Raw genomic sequence first — 17,488 nt, forward strand, 5'->3', positions numbered from 1 at the left:
TCATGTCACTGTTACCCTTGAATTATTTGTATTACATGGCACCAACAAGCACAACCAAGATTAAGGCCCCATTTACAGGTGGAACTGTATACATATACAGACAGACAGCTCAGGTTGGAAAAGAAAGTTTACACTTTAAACAAACATGAGAAGGAAAAGTGGGGTACTGAAAGATTAAATGAGTTATCTATGGTTATCCAGCAGGGCAGGGGCCATGACAGAATTAGGACCCAAGTCTCCTGGCTTCCAGAACAGTACTCTTCCTACATGCCCCAATGCAGCTTACCTACAAAATGAGGTTGTGTCTTCTTAGCTCTATCAGTACAATTATTACAAAACTGATATTCCTTAGAGCAGACAAAACCCAATTCAGTTTCTTTGACATTTACAGGTAGAAGAGCACTCATACTACAGCTTCCTCTTGGGGACTAAACAACAAAATCCTCTTAAGCTATATTTTACAGAGAAAGGGATTTTTAGAATCAATAACTCCCTAAGAAAAGTCCAGTACATCAATGTGACAAAAAAAAAAAAAAAAAAAGAAAAAGAAAGCCACAGGCTTAAGACTTTCTGGGTGCATCTTGACCAGATGCTTACTGTGTAGTAGCTCATTACTACTGCACAGTGCACACTAGCATTGCCAGGCACAAACCATGATGTGACGCTATTGCGCAGTTGTAACAAGCTATTGCGCCATAAGTGTCAGCAGGCAACTGTGTTGGAGACTACTGCATGGTAATTCTGGTTACTGTGCAGTCATTTACTACTTGGTTATGCAAGTACTAACTGACTGCACAGTGGGCGTCTCTGTGAACTACATGATAATACAGGAAAGGGAAGCATGGTTTAGAGGCCTGAGACAATGTGTGGGGAGTCTCCAGTTCTAATCCTAGTTATGACAACAACTCCCTCTAAATGGTACAGGTCAAACACTGACCTCTTTGCCGTCATTTCCTGTATAATAGGCATCAAAACAGGGACATTTTAAGGGTTATTTACAAAAAAGTACTTGAAAAGATCAACAGCCCATAACTTGTGGAACTTACTGCCACAAGATATTCAGCTCAGTCAGACTAAGAAATATATATTAATAATAAGAAAGTTCATTGCTACATTAATAAAGCATAAACCAGGAGCAGGCAAAATACAGCCCACAGGCCGCATCTGGTCCGCCAGGCACTTTCATTTAGGGGGCTGGACTTGATGATCTTCTGAGGTCCCTTCCAGCCCTAATGTCTATGAAATCTATGAAATCTGACCCGCAGTGTCCACCAATGAATTGTGCCCCACCAGCCCTTCTGCCCTCGAGGCTGGGAGCAAGGCACCCACATATACACCCCCCTCCCCAACATACCCTATTGTGCCTTGCTCCCACCCTTGTGGGTGGAAAGGCCCTGCCCAGCCAGCAGAAGCTTCTGGGTGGGGCTGCTCCTGCAGGCTTCCCCGTGTCCCTCTTGCTTGCTCCGGGCACCAGGTAGGGAAGTGGCTGGGGTGGAGCTGCAGCTGGGCAGGTGTAGGACTGTGGGGTTGGGGCTTGCGGCAGTGTGAAGCCCGTGCCCAGGGGGGCGGTGGCAGTGTGGAGCTCGGGTGGGCAGCGTGTAGGTGTGAGGGAGGGTGGGGGGTGTGGGGAACCTCCTTATACTCCCCACCATGGCATGCAGCCCCAGCAGGGAGCAGTGGTAGCAGCAGCTGCAGGTGGGGGTGCTCCGGGTGCTAACACTCAGCGCTGGTAGCCAGCTGCTTTCTCCACTCCAGCATGTGGGGATTCCCTCCCATGCTAGTGCAGGGAACACAGCTCGCTGAGGAGCTGCGCTCCTCCCCATGATGTGCACCACTGGCCGGAGCTGGGCACCCATGCCCCAAGCACCTCCACCTACTGCTGCACCATGGGGAGAGTCCTTCCACCCCTTCCACCCTCCCTCTCACCCCACAAATGCCATACACCCACACCCTGACCCCATAGCCCCCCCACATATACACAACCCCCCAACATACCCTATGCCTGCACACACACAGCCACACACCCCCCACCCCATCATATACACATCCCCTATCACACACATGCGCATACGCACACCTCCACCACACACATGCGCACACCCTATCACACATGCACATGCCCTGCCACTGTATACAAAGCCCCCCACCCCCCACACAATATATCAGACTAAGAATTGATGTTGAGTTATTATGCAATCCCCTCTATATACAGTACACAAACACAAATCATGACAAAAATATTTTTTGTAATAAAAATATGTTATAATCTGTTTGACTTTCAGTGTATGATCTGGTTTTTTCCTGGTTCTAAGATGGCAACCCCCCTCTCCCAAAAGAAGCATTTCTGGGGGCAAGGGGTGGGATGTCCAGTGGCAAAGGTCAGGGGTTAGAGGTGGGACTTCCAGTCCCAAAATGATGACCAGGGGACGGGGCTACCCATGCAGCCCTCGAAAGCTCACCAAACCTCATTAAGTGGCCCTCCACCCAAAATAGTTGCCCGCTCCTGGCATAAACCCTCCTCTTTTAGGAGATTAGCTATTTGATAATTTGCAGAGATTAGCAAAGAATTTTCTCTCTGAAATATCTACTCATAATCAGTGTCAAAGAGTACATTTCTTCAGAGAGAGTACCTTAGGAATAAGCTACTAGTGGTGAGGTCCTGCATACTTGAATATAAAACAGCACTCACAATTTATTCATCTCCTGAGAGCCTGACCCTGGCTTGGCTGACACCTCTGTGTGTCTGTGTCAACTACTACAAGGGCTAAATTACACAGTCATGTCTCAAGTTCTCCTGTCCTTCCTTCTCTGTTTGCCTTGTTGCTTATCGTATGCTCTAGAGACTGTGTGCTCTGAAGAGTAGGAACTGCCTTTGTTATATGTTTGATTATGGGGTCATGATCACTCATTAAGGTCTGCAGGCACCACTGCAAGGGAAAAAGTAATAATGTAGTTTCTGTATAGAAACTGAACAAATTAGTTGAATGTGTCAGGGGACACTGAGCTGAAGCAGCTGACTCTGACCTTAAACTTTCAAGGTTAACACAGAAAGGGCTCTCTCGTTACTGGAGAATAAATGGCATTAAATTGGTTTGTAGGCTACCTTTGCTGGCTTTTATGGGGAGGTGAGAGGTGTAGTAGTGCAATGCAGTGTCTGAGAGCGTGTTTAATCGAACTACTGGAGGCAACAAGAGCAAAAATGGTGCCAAGCCTGCATATGAAAATAGCCTTGCTCTTCTTCACACTGCCGCCAGCTCCTCTCTTAATTTAAGAATTTGGCACACTCTAGTGGTATCTCAGGGAAACAGAGGATTAGCACACACTGCATGTCCCAGTCAAAGGAGAGTTCCAGCAAACCTGCAAGGTTTTCTTTCTTGCAATATCATCCTGGTCCAGTGTATGAGTGTAGGACAGATTTTTACTTTACTTCTGCCTTCCACCAAACTCAGTGTGCATCCAGCCCACAGTAGATCCAGGCAAGAGGGGATCCAAGGCAGGTGCAGCAGCACAGTTACACCCCCCTTCCACAGTGAAGTCTACACACTGGTGGCTCTATTTCCCTGTAGCCCCAGATACCTGGGTCCCCTGTGGTGCTCAAGGCACAGCTGGAGCCCCTGGCTGGAGTAAGACACTGGGGGACTGAATGGGGAGCAGGTGAGAAAGAGGGGACCCACACACTGCTGACCCAGGGGTAGGGGAAGTCCCAGCACTGCTCCTGCTCTGCTATAGCTAGGGGCTGTAGGGAGCTGGGATGGCTACAGTGGCAGGTAGTTGATCCCTGCTCCCTCCCCATCCACTGTGTTTCCCTTGGGGGCTCCAGATGTAGGGAGTGTTGGGCAGGGCTGGGAACAGTGGCATTAGTGGGTCATACCCCCACTTCTAGCACCTGCTCCTGGACCACAGGGGATTCCTGGGGGGCAGGCAGGGAACAGGAGCACCTGGAAGTTGGGGCGGTGGGGGGAGGGAGGGAAATCACCCATTGATGTTGCTGTACCCAGCCCTGCCTGGCACTTCATACTGCTACTCTCCACAATGGGAGTTTCCAGGCCAGCAAGAGAAACACAGTGGTGGGACCCACCCCACTACCACTGCCACCAACCTGGTACCCCATGCAATCACACCCTGCAACCTCCAGCTGGAAGAAGCAGGACTGTTCTGGGGCTCTCCCACCCCTGGGTCAGCTGGGGACAGCAGCAGTCCTGGCACTCCTGCCCCCTGCTCACTGCTCAGGTGTCCCCTATGGTCTAGGAGCAGACACTGGAAGAGGGGGCCCACCCACTGCAGCTGCAGTCCCTGGCCAAACTGGGCACCCCATATTGCTGCTTACCAAAGCCCCTGGCTGGAGCAGGGCAGGAGAAGCCGTGGGACTCTTCTGCCCTTGGGTCACCTGGGAACAGTGGGGAGGTTTCCTTCTTCTTGCATCCAGAAGAAACCCCTGGGCAACCTCTACTGGAGAGGGGAATGGGAGAGGAGGGGGTGCTGAGAGTGGTAGGGAGGGGGGTGTTTTACCTGCTCCAGGGACTCCAAAAAGTCCCTGGCAGCTGCTGCTGCGGTGTGATCTGTTCGCAGTGGTGGGGAGCAGGGGGCAAGGGCTGTAACTTCCCCTGCAGCACCAGTGGCATCTCTCATACCCCCCTTTTCCAATTCCTAGATCTGTCCATGGATCCAGGTAGCAAAAGCCAGCCTGGCCTGTTCCTAGTAAGGAATTTGTAGCACAAGGCCTGTTCCGAGTAAGGAATTTGTAGCACAAAGGACTATCACTTCCTCTGCCCATGCGGATGGGTTTGCAGCACATATCACATCCCTAGCATCGCATCCCTACCAATCTGACCACTTAAGCAATGACTCCCTGCCTCTATTTTATTATCAACCCTACACTGAGTTAAAAAATACAATGGCTATAACAAGAGAAAAAGTATTATATAGAGCCCACCTCTTCTACAGAGCCCACCCCTTCCCTCTCTGAGAGCCTTGTATACTTTTCTTGCCTCCTGTAGGTATATCGGAGTGTCCGAAGTGGAGTCAAAACAAGGAATAGGGCTTAAGTCTCTTGAAAAGGAAGATTCAGAGCATGTCAGACAGTAACAGCCTTCATTGCCCAAAGAGCCACAGAAAGGATGACTCATCTTCCCTCTTCCTTTTTGCTACGAAGAGGTGCTACTGTTTGTTAATGTGACTGACACTGCAAAAGACAGAAAATGACAATAACTCCTTTGCCATGAAGAGCTTCCAATATGAAAGACAAAACTAAGTAAATCAAGATGTACTGGGTAACTCAGAGGAAGCAAAAAAGATATTATTTGCAGCCTATTGGGAGCTGTTTTTCTAGGGGAGGTTGGCAAGTCTGTCCCCAAAAACATGGCATGTTGCCTTTGAAACCTTAATTGATGCTAAATAAAAAAACAGGCCATGTTTTCAGTAGCCGTGTACCCAATCCCTGAGGGTGCGCACACGCTCATCTGCAGCTGCAAGGATGTTAACTGCAAGCAGAGAGACCCCACTGTAAATTATGGCTGAGATGTTCAGACCCAGCTGGGGGATTTAGAGACACAACTACTGTTAATATGCATGGGAGTTATTTCACTAAATCTTCTAGTCAGCTTTGAAAAAAATCTTGGCTGGACAGCTGGGGATTCTATGCTAGGGTTGCAAATATTTATTTCGAGACCTGCTCTGCATCCCCAAGTTTTTTGAATGACAACCGCTTCCTGTTTGATTGATAAGTATCCTTTATCATATTTAATACACTAGAAAAATGTTTTAAAGCACATTGCTATTTTGTGCATCTTAGCTAAAAGATGCACAAAATACCATCTCCTCTATTAAACTAGGTTTTTCTCCTTTCTCTAAAGCACATGATAAAAGCAGCAACCATGGAGGTGTTTTGGGCAGAGTAGGTTCTTTTTATATCTTAACTGGAGCTCTCAAGAAATAGAATGTAGGGTGGAAGGAAGGAATGAGAGTACCTGAATGTTAGATAGCAGCCAGATGGGAACTTTGTCTGGTAGAAGCATTAAATTGGTAAAGTGACATGTGAGCACACTAGAGATAAGTCGAGAGAGCAGGGGGAAGGCAAAACATGTTAGGTCATGGCCTTGAATCTGCGGCCTCAGCCTGCCCATCATGACCACACATCCCAGTCTGCCACCTCTTCAGCAGAGCACTGGGGTGGACCTAGGTGGTCAGAACCTGATAACTAGACCTAGCCACCCACCCACTCTTTGAAACTGGACTGGCCAGCCAGGGTCAGCTGACCCTTTACCACTTCATATAAAAAATCCTGATGTGGAAGAGGAAGTGTCTGGGCAACAAGGCTCAATCTTGTAAGCAAGCTGCCTCACACTTGGCTTGTGCCTCTATTGGCTCTTGGATTCTATGGCTACCAGATCCAGCTTGCCCACAGACCCTGAGTTTGGCCTGACCCTTTGGCTTCCCAACCTGACTCTGGTTAAATCCCCCAGATACCTGACCCAGCTGGCCTCCTCACCCTGTGCTCTAACTGACCTGCTGGATCTCTGACTTGGTTCCCTGGACAGATCTTTTGACTTCCTGGCTCCCCTACACTCAGACTTCCTTCCTTCTTCTGACCCTGGGTGACCCCCAGACCTGGCCACCCACAACCCAGCAGCTGGAGTTGCTTGTAGGTTCAAGACTTTAAAGATTTCACTCTAGGTATCTGATGTTGAAAAGGTAGTGAACTAATAAGTCAGGATGTAAGAATTTTTTTCTGAATTTTGAAGTAAAAAAAAACAAAAACAGGAATAAGTTATATATGCCCCACACTCCCATTCCTTCCCACCCTCCTTGTTCCTAAATCAGCTCTTAATTGTGTTTCACTTCTTTCAATAAGCTAAGTCTGTGGCACCCAACCTTCTGGCCCTGCAGGCCAGAAGAGTGGATTGGGTCTGGCCACAGGTCAAATCCCACATGGAGTTGGAATGTGGGACTGCATGTCACCCCAACTGCACTCTGCCCTGATCTGGCTGCACAATGGCTCAGTTGCACGCTACCTTAATCCGGTCACATGCTCATGCAAATCTGTTGCACAAGGCCATGTTATCCAGCCTATGGAGCTCCTTGTGGGTCCAGAAATTTGTCAGTGGAGCTGCCGCTGCTTCCCTATCACCAAATTTCTTGATGCTTGGGGAGCCCTGTGAGCCAGATGACACAGCTCTGGGGGCTGGATCTGGCCCATGGGCCAGGGGGTTGAACATCCCTCAGCGAAGTGGTTGAAGCCTTTTTGACAAAAAGAGTTCCACCTCATATATATGACACCTGATTAGCTCCAAGGAATTTCCCCCAACTCCCTGGGTGCAGTCATAGTCACATCCCTGGACTATCATTTCCTTTGCAATCCGTTCATAGGCCACCTGGTTTCAGTGGTATGACCAGAGTGTGTGCTAGTTCATGATCTTACCCCAGCTGGCAAGAGATCCACTACCTCCTCCATGGTTCAGTTGCTGCTGCACTTGTTCATGACACTAGATGCAGATGGGAGCCCCATGATAAAGGGTAGATGGAAGTCTGAACTTGACTTAGTGGGTGGTGGTTGGGTCAGAGGGTCTCCTCAAAGGGTGGATGGATAGATGGATGCTAATCTAGAATAGGTGGCAAGCATGACATGGGTGGCAAGTCACTCTACAGAGCAGTTATAGATGGGGTAGTCACCTGGGCCTTGACAGAATGCTACTGCCCGGAGAGGACATCAGGGCCAGAGCAATGGCAACAAGTTCAAGAGGGGCCAGGACTGGGGCCAAAGCAGTACACTGTGGGCTGCTTGTTAGGGGTGTGTGAAGTGGGCCCTATTTGATTCGGATTCGGCCCAAATGAGGGACAGTGACTCGATTCGTTGATTCGGATCGCTGTCCCTGATTCGATTAGTCCGAATCTGAATTTGAAGATTTGATGCTGATTTGGAGAATCAGCAAATTGGACATAGAAAAAGCTTTTAAAGCTGTGTCTACACACCATGAGGTAGCAGGCACAGCTTGTGATTGCTGCAATGCTGGGGCACATGGCGCATCCCACAGGAGTGTAGGGAGGCCCTCCATGTGCTTGGCGGTGAACCTAGAAGCGGACTTGAAGTACTTCTGGTCCACTTCCAGTTCCGCCAGGGAGCACGTAGGGCCACCGCCACCCCCTCTCCCTCCCCCCCCGTGCCCCTCTAGCTCGGTGATCGGCTACAAGGGGACCCCGGGTGCCCCCCCAGACCCAGGAGGCACCAGTCGCTGAGCCAGGAGGGTGCGGGGGGGCCCCTGGTGTGTTCCCCAGTGGACCTGGAAGTGGAACAGAAGTGCTTCTGGTCCACTTCTAGGTCTGCTGCTGAGTGCACTGGGCAGCCCCCCACGCTCCTGTAGGATGCTCCATATGCTCCAGCATCACAGCATTCACAAGCCCTTGCTACCTAGAGGTATGTAGAAAAAAACATTTAAAGCTGTGTCTATGTCCAAATCGATTCAGAGGGTTCTGATTTGATTTGGAGAGATTAAAGGGTCCTCTGATTCAATTTGGAGATTCAGCCACCAAATTGGGCCAAATCTTCGTGGAGTTGAATCAGAGACTGAAGCATCGCACAACCCTACTGCTCGTCCCAAACTTATGTCCCAGCACAACTGTTCAGATGTCCTTCACTATGTCTTGGAATGAAATGTTAGCACTTCTAATCCTGTAAATCTTTTGGATGTTTGTCCTGGGACAATGGATGTGGATGTATGAACAATTGTGCTTTGTCCCAGGAGACAATGATTTCTCCCAGGACAAATGTGACACCTGTTCTTAGTCTAAAAGAAAGACTACTTACTGCTGAGGCTGGTAATTCAGTCAAAATGTGGGCAACCACCACTGTATTTTCCAAGCTAATAATAATCTTTAAAAACATTTATAGTAAGCTTCATTGAGGTGGAGTTAGGTTTGCTGTCACATAGACAGACCTCTGACTTCAGTATCAGATAAACCAAAGATGCTGTTAAGGTCTCCCCACAAAACCATGTTGAAACTACAAGAGAAAATAAATCAGGAATGATGATTGTCCTAATTGTTTTGGAAAATTGGCCTCTCCCTTGACCTCAGTCAGAGGGCTGTAGCGTATATACAGTACCTCTGGAAAGATTCCCCCTCATAGATGCAGCCAGAGGTAGCTGATTTGACACAGCAGGTGACTTCTATCCCATTGTGGCATGATGTGTGTAATAACTCAGCATTTGGGTTTGGCTGCCTTTCCCCCCGCCCCACATATTTTTGGGTTACAAAGAAAAACATTACAAATGCCACATGCAACCGTCATAAGCCAAGTGTGGGGAGCAGGTTGGATACAAACAGAGCCTTTTCCTTTCATCAATGCTCCCCCTGCCCCCCGCATTTGTCACAGAAATAGAAAAAACTACCCCCCTGCCCATCCATGCCAGGCTATCCATGCACTTACCATTGCCATGAGACACTCCGATTCTTTTACTGTGGCAATGAAGCTCAGCAGGGCTGCGAGGAACAGAATCATGCTCAGACACATCCCGCTGTAAAACACTGGAGGGAAGGTACACATTGATGTTTCCACAAGCTATGACAAGCTGCCCTCAGGAGTTCTCTGCTGGCAAGTTCCAGTTCATCTCATGCTCAACTCCCTTGGACTAGCCAACTTTATGACCAAAGGCTTCAGAAGAGCTTCCTTAGGGACCCCAGGTGACCAGAAACTTCAAGGTTTGGGTCCCCAGGACATTAGGATGGGGGCTTGGGAACACCATGGAGCTAGGATCTTTGGTAGCTAGTATAAGCTCCCTTACACTGCAAAGTATTAGAAGGGGGAAATTACACATTAAACTTAGTCCAGGGGTGTCAAACACATGGCTCGTGGGCTGGATCTGACACGCAGAGCCACATGATCCAGCCCGTGGGTCTTGCATAGACCCTGCAGGCTGCATGCAGAGCTGGTCTGGCACGTGAGCTGGGCCCAGTGCTGTGGGCACTACTCATGGCACAGGGGGTTAGTTCAAGGTGTGATCTACATATGAAGCCTGTGTTGGACTAACCCTGTGCACTGGTTTTGGGGCCAGTTCAAGTCAAGCCATGCTGGAGCCAGTGTGAAAGGCTGTCTGGCAGGGTGCTGCATGCAATGCACATCTCACGATCTCACTGCGAGCAGTGCCCATGGCATTGGATTCAGCCAGTGCAGTACATGCACCGTGTGCTGGCTCTGTGTCAGGGCTTGTGCTGCCTGTTGTGAACAGGCTGGATCTGGTGCTGCAGGTGCTGCCCATGGCACAGGGGGCATGCTGCATGCGATGCCCCACCAGATGGCCTTGCATGTTGGCTCTGGTGCATGCAGATGGTCTGTGGCCTGATCCTGACTGGCCCCAGAGTTAGAACTCAGGGCCAATCCAGTGGGGTGCTGCATATAGTATGTGCCCCATGCCAGCCCCAGCTCACAGGCAGTGCTGGGTACAACCCACACACTGCCTGGATCTGGCCTGCAGACCAGTCCAGAGATCCACATCCAGACTGCAGGGCCAGAGGAGTTTGACACTTAACTTGGACTGTACTAAGAGCACCTCAAATGTGAGCATCCACACATTAAAGTTTGTTAACTTGTGCTAAGTGCTCTCTAAGCGTCTCAGAGTTATGCCAGTTCAGGTGAGGGTTAACTCTGGGTCGTGCTACCTAGCTCATGTTAGGGTAACTTCAGTTTGCTCCAGAGATAAAACAAGCAATTAGTAGTCCTCTAGCATCCCAGGATGCTTTGCTCCCACCCTCCCCCCATCAATGTAGAGCAAGGATAGAGCCCAGGTATCCTAGCCATGCCCCTGCTTGCCAGACGTTTGGTGGCAAGGCAGACCTGTGCAGGCAAGAAACAGTAAAAACCTTTAACATGTAACTGCTTAGAGCACAGTCTAACTTTAACACCACTTAACATGCACAGATTGAGTATGGGTTCAGTGTAACGTGCAACTTGGCCCAAAGAGTCCCCATCCTGCCCCCAAACCTGCTGAAGATCTTAAAGGTGGCAACATAATTCTATGACCAGACAAAACCGTAAGACAAAGGAACAGAATAAGTTCAGCAGAGCAAGAGTTTAAATGGAGTTAGTCTCTAAACTTCTAACTACAGAGGATGAGGAAAAGTAGGCGACTGTCCTCTGTACAGTGGGAAGTGGGGGGGAATTGACATTCATATACTGCAACACAAACAGTCCTGTATGACCATACTTTATTAGCTATATGAAGGCATTGCCCAAGGCCCATCTCTCTATAACAGTTGTGTCAAACTGGTCTGGCCCCACAGGCTGGATGAACGGTGCAGCACAATCCCCGTTGGCTGGATTGTGCCCTTCTAGTCTGGGACCTACTAGGAAGAGGCCCAGCATCTCAAGCATTTGGCTGGCACTATAAGAACAAGCCATGGGGTCAGGCCTCTTCCCAAGGTGCTGCTGCAACTCCAGTGCTGCAGGTCTCTCAGGCACTTGGCTGCAGCTACAGGAAGGTCCTCCTCTCAAGGCTGAGCTGGGTGACCTGGCTCTGTGGGGCCAGATCTGCCTGCAGGCATATGTTTAGCATTCCTGGTCTACATTGTACAGGAGAAGTAAAATAAAGAGGCCGGTTCTGTTCCCAAAAGCTTGTTGTCTAAGGCCCTGATTCCACAAACAGTTAAAGATAGGAGGAACCTTCATGCCAATGGGCAGTTCTGAAAGACTTCAATATAACTACCTGTTGGTGGGCATGAAGCAGTGGGGCATGTGCTCAGCCTTCTCAATCAGTATAAGAAAGAGCCAGATAAAAAACAGCATAGGATGCAAGATGATTCAAATGCCTTTCAACTTTTTCAGGACTCTTCATCTTTGTATAGCTTGTCTATCCTGAAAGACTACATACATACACCTGTGCACACTTCCCTTTTCTCCCAGAGCTCATGCTGAACTGAGTATCCGGGAAATACTTCATGCTACCTTGTTATTTTACCCAAAATGTTAAAAGTTACCTTTTCAGGGATCTCTGCCCTCAGATAAAAATCCTACTGAATCTTAACAGTGCTAAACAAGTGCACGTGTTCCAGAACGCAGCCTCAAGCACGTATTCACTACTAATCTAGTACAACACTCACTCCTGACTTCCTGGCCAGAACAGAGTTCTAAGTGATACTGGGGACAAGGGGTTACGGAGTGTATTGATGCTAAAAGCTCTTTAACTCAGCACTCGGGACTAACAATGCAGTAGACCAAGAGCCTTGTTGCACATTACATTTTAGGTGGCTCCTGGAACTCTTAACCCTTAGATTGTCCACACATTAACACCTGAAACTAGTTTTAAGAACACTTTAAGCAGTTTAAAGTTATGCCACTTCTGGGCAGGTTTATCTGTTACCCAGCTCTCATGTTCAATTAATTTGTGGCCACTCCCCACAGCTGAGCCACCCAAGCTGCAGTCCTTCAGGATCCCAGGATGCAGCGTCAGCTCCCCGACCCTCCTGTTCTGTGTCGACAAACTTCCCACTCCCTGAACTCTACTGCCCAGGGGGCTGTTCTGGCAGCAAGCCAACTCCTGCTCCCGCCTCCAGGGATGTGACCTTTCCATCCCCAGGGGTGCAAACTTGGGCAAACAGCCTGCAGAGCACATGCCAGCTACTCAGGGCACAGGGCATGGATAGATCCAGGAGCAGGGTCTAGGGAGGCAGGAACAAGGTGGGGGGCCAGACTGAGTCCTTATAAGCTAAGGGTTCCTTCCAGGGGCAGGGGCTCCCCAAAAAGTGCCTTTCCTCACTGCTCCCACTCCCAAGGTACTGTGGGCAGTATGCCCAGCACCCCACCCCACACCCCAATCCCAAATTCCAATTTATTAAAACGTGAGACTTTCTTTAATTTACTTCCTCTTATATATCTATTGTTACTTCTTTTTATTTTATCCTTCAGTGGCTGACTTCCTTCATTTTACCACCCTCCCCCGTCCCCATTTCCTTTCCACCTCCCATTTCATTACTCACCCTCATCCCTTAATTCTCAGCCTCCCAACTTCATGTTCCTTGCCTCCCCAACCCACCTCTCAGCTCCACCCCACCCCACCCAAAGCAGGAAAAGAAGCCTGTCTTGGCTCACCAGCTGTCTAGTAGCAGCTCATAGTTATAGCTCCTTGTCAGGCCCCTGCTTGCCAGCCCTCTAGTGGCAAGTCACAGTTGTGTAGGTGGGAGACTGAGACGATTTTTAGCCTTAAGGTGTGGCTGCTCCAAATTCAAGCTAGCACTAACATTGATCAACTTTTGAGCAGCTCAAAGTGCAATGTGTAACAAGGCCCTAATGCTGCATGTCTGAAAGGAAAGAGGCTTTAGGTATACCCCCTGAAATGTTAAACTGGAGTCTGGGAGCAGTCACCCAGCTTGCTCAGGCTCCAAAAGTAGCCACCTCAGAGTGAGAAATGGATAGGCATCATTCCAGCAGCCATAATGGATAAAGCAAGGGAGAACTGTAATGCCCAGGCTCTTCTCACTTCTACTCCTGCCTTATTTTTATCCATTTTTTCCCTCTGTGAGTTCAGAAGCTTGGATCGCTCGCTTTGCTACCTGGTCTTGTCAATGCTTGAATTCAGCAAAGACAGAAAGCAAACCTTGCTGTGAATGATCAGGGTCCCTGTGCCAGAAAAGAGGAATTTGTCTGCCTTTCTTCTCTTGCTGCATTTCTCCAGCTTCTTTTACATGGGTGTGTTCTGCCTCCTTTCCTCTATTAGTCTCTTTCTTATTTGATTCCCTTCCATTTTCTCCACCTGGTGCATTAAAGCTAAACTTACAATTCACTACACATTATACAGGGAATGAAGGGTTGGGGACATACAGTTTGTGCTCTTGTTACATGACAATTACATGTTCAGTTGTGCCAGTATAAATTTGGGCAACACTGCAGGTAAGGAGATACTGAATGCAACCATCTATTCTTTAGCCTGCAGCTTGTCTGACCATCAGCAGTAGTTTATACTCATCATCTTTGTGGTAGTCAATGGGGATGGGGAAACAGCTAACAGTAACATGGAACTGAAGTTCTGCTGGAATTTGAGAACTGAATCCAGATGTAGAAGTGGAGTAGTTCCACTGTGAGTGAATCTCCTATGCACTGAATGATGCATGACTCTTACTGAATCAGGGCCTAACTCCTATCCCCACTCATTTTTAAAGCACATCACAACAATGCACTGTTGTGTGGTCCTATCAAATCTCTCTTCCTCCAGGCCCCTGCCTTCCATTCATAATCTCTCAGCCCCTTTCCTATGTTTGTGTTTCCTTATATAGCAATGTTTATTTTTTCTTCATGGTTTGTCTGAAGCATGTGAAGTTTTGTCTGAAGTATGGTGAAGCACAACCAGCAGCATTAAAGCATCATGATTAGTGTTCCACACCATGCTACGGCTATTGCTTTGATACCTTTATACTATCAGTCAGGAACTTGTTTGATGCAAAAGCTCTGAATTTCCTATCACTGCACCCTAATTTTACAACGATGCAAAGATCTTGGCCCTCACAAGCCATCTGAGTTGGGATAGAAACAATTACTTACCTGCATTGTGGATGATTCTATAGGGATTAGCATTATAAGAGACACCACTGATTATGGTGAAAGGAGCCCCAAAGTGAGTGAGTGTGGTCAATATGGCAAGTGAGAATCCCAGGAGCTAAACAAAAAAACAAACAACAGAACAAGGTGAATGTACTAAAAAATGAAAAAATTAAAACCATTTACAATTAGCAAGCGCAACTACAGCAGGTCATAAGAGATACATAGCTCATTCAGATGCTCAGCTTCATAAGCAAAGGGAAACTAAAGTGATTCAAATACAGCATACACTTAAAACTCCCATGTAAAGACCACTCCATGGACACTTTGCACAGGAAAGGCCCCAAAAAGGTTATTCTTATAATGGCTGCCTATAAAAGCATGCACTCACTGCCTTCACCTCTGCAAAAAAAGAAATTTAGATCACTGGGAAAAAAAAAGGAGCTAAGCCTTTACTATTTTGTCTAGCAACACATTCATGTTGTACCAGTTTTTGTAACGTACAGCTACCAAATTTGTTGTAGCTTCAAGAATCATCCTAGTTTGGTCTGTGCTCTCCCCTCCACTCTTTAAGTGTAGATTTGCAGTGTTTCAGAGACTGTGTTGCTATCTTTACTGAGGAAAAGGTGGTACAAAAAGAGAAATCTTACCCTGCAGCCCAAACCTCCATTTACATGACCCCTTTTGTCCTCTAGAATTTACCATAGCTATTATTGTTTTAGCTCTGTCAGTGGTAGTGTGATGGCTCTATCACCACCTGTGTTTTAGGCACTGTGTGGTCCTATCACAAAATCATAGAGAAGGGCTGAAAGGGACCTCCAGAGGAACCTAGTTTAACCCTCTCCCTGCAGCAGGATCATCCCTATCCAAGCCACCCTATACGCTCCACAATCTAAACTCTACATAAGACTTACCGTCAATCCTTACAACGCAGAATTAACACTCTGACCTGCCACAGGTAAAGCTGGCTGCTGTGGCTCCCTTATGTCCTGCTTCTGTGAAATGCTGTCAATATATTATCAAAAGATCCTGGGTAGAAGGCTATGTCCCCCACTACAGAGGAGGGTAACCGCCCTCACCCTTCATCCATACTGATCTGGCCATGGGGTAAATCCATTCCTGCCTCAAAATCTATCAGTCAGTCTGCCTGAGTGGCGGAGCAAAACCCTGTAGCCAAGAACCTCCAGCTTGAGTTCTAGCAGGAGCATTGGCACACCCTAGCATTGGAGCCCATCCTTGGCTATAGCTAGCACTCATTGCCTCCAAGGAAGGCTTAAAAACACCCTGACACACAGCAGCAGAAAAGGGCGGGGGGGAGGAATAGGGGCAACCAGCAAAGCCCAGAAGCATGGGAACTACCCATAGTAAAACATAGACATAGCTATGCTGATATCCTCCCTGACCAGTGGCTGTCCAATTTTTTGAACACCCCCATGATTTCCCTAGGCAGTCTGTTCCACTGCCTCACAATTCTATCAGTGAATAAGTTTTTCTTGATACCTACTCTAAGCTTGCTGCGACTTCAAGCTGTTGGTCTGCATTCTCATCTACAGCAAGAGAGAAGAGGGGCTCTCTTTCTCCTTCATAGCAGCTCTTCAAGTATATGAAGACTACTATCACGTGCCCTCTTAAGCACTATTTTTGCAAGCTGAACACACCTAACTCCTTCAGCTTCTCCTCACATGACCTGCCCCCCGAGCCATTCATCATCTTTGCTGCCCACCTCTGGACTCTCTCTGACTTCTCCATGTCCTTTTAAAAATGTGAAGCCCAGAACTGCACAACATACTCCAGATGATGCCTAACCAGTGCCAAGTAGACAGACATTATCACCTCCTGTGTCTTGCACCTAACGCTTCTGTTGATTCAGCCCTAAACTACAGTTGCCTTTTGTGCGGCTGCGTCACACTCATATTGAGTCTGTAGGCTACCAAGACCATGAACACTGTGTGCTCCCAGTGGCTGGGGGGACACGGTGAGCTCCCACAGGCAGTAGTGGCAGGAGTGTGGCAGTGGCGAGCGGGGAGCTCCCGCAGGCGGCCATGGCAGTGCTGGTAGCAAGGGGAGGTTAGGGGAGGCCAGCAGTCGGTGACCACCTGCAGATGCTGCTGGCAGTTTTGGCAGCAGCCAGCAGCAAATGGGGACCATCCACAGGTGCTGTCAGCGATGTTAGTGCAGGGGTGGGAGTGGCGAGTGGCGACTGTCTGCAGATGCCACTGGCAGCACTTTTTGAGGGGGATGCACCGCCAAGCTCAGGGGGTGCATATGCACCTGTATGCACCCCCTACACATTGCCAATGACCAAGACTCCCAAGTCCTTTTCCACAGAGCTGCCATCCAGCCAGGAGTCTCCCATTTTGTCTTTGTGTTTGATTATTCCTCCTGAGGTGTAGCACCTTTCATTTGTCTGTACTGAACTTCATCCTATTGGCTGTAGACCAAAAGCTAGGACGGGGAAGATGAGGGCGGAGGAAGCCTTGGACCACTAAACCAAGTGACACCCACAAGAACAGCCTAGCCTGGACCAACGATGAGCAGAATGAATACCCAGTGTGGAATCAGAAAAAATATATGCCTTAAACTTTGATTATTTTAGTTATAAGATGACATAACCGCTTTGTGGAGAATTGCTGGCTCTGTATAGTAGAACAGATAAGAGAAAGTGTTTGTTCTTTGTAACTCCTCTGCAACTGCTTCGCTCACCGCGGCCTTGAAGATAGCAAAAAGTATGTACAACTCTGATTTGCAGGTGCAAGAAGGAGGTTTGTGAACTAACCTCGCCTCCCCCATTAGTTCCCATCCTGATTACAGCAAAGAAATAATGAAGTAATATTATAGCCGCTTTTCATGCTAATTTCACTATATGATCACGTGAGTTGTAAGCAACTGTTAAAAAGTATATAAGCCTCCTGATTTTGCTCTTGGGGGGGGACCCCTTCCAAGTGCTTGGAAAATCCATGTCACTTTGGA

At 48.2% G+C, this 17,488-nt stretch overlaps 1 protein-coding gene across 2 annotated transcripts in view; it reads right to left on the minus strand.

The window, feature by feature from the left end:
• The window catches only part of TSPAN32 (tetraspanin 32), a 110,253-nt gene that overhangs the window by 65,654 nt on the left and 27,111 nt on the right, over window positions 1–17,488 (minus strand). The window contains exons 3-4 of one of the 2 annotated variants that reach the window (XM_025202125.1): window positions 14,522–14,636; window positions 9,422–9,519 (exon numbers count right to left, since the gene is read on the minus strand). In XM_025202125.1, coding sequence (XP_025057910.1) covers window positions 9,422–9,519; window positions 14,522–14,636 — 213 coding nt within the window. Of the gene's footprint in view, window positions 1–9,421; window positions 9,520–14,383; window positions 14,637–17,488 lie in introns of those variants that run through there. The other variant, XR_003093669.1, reaches the window with a different exon arrangement.

This window comes from Alligator sinensis, unplaced genomic scaffold (assembly GCF_000455745.1).
Source record: "Alligator sinensis unplaced genomic scaffold, ASM45574v1 scaffold983_1, whole genome shotgun sequence".
NCBI lineage: Eukaryota > Metazoa > Chordata > Crocodylia > Alligatoridae > Alligator > Alligator sinensis.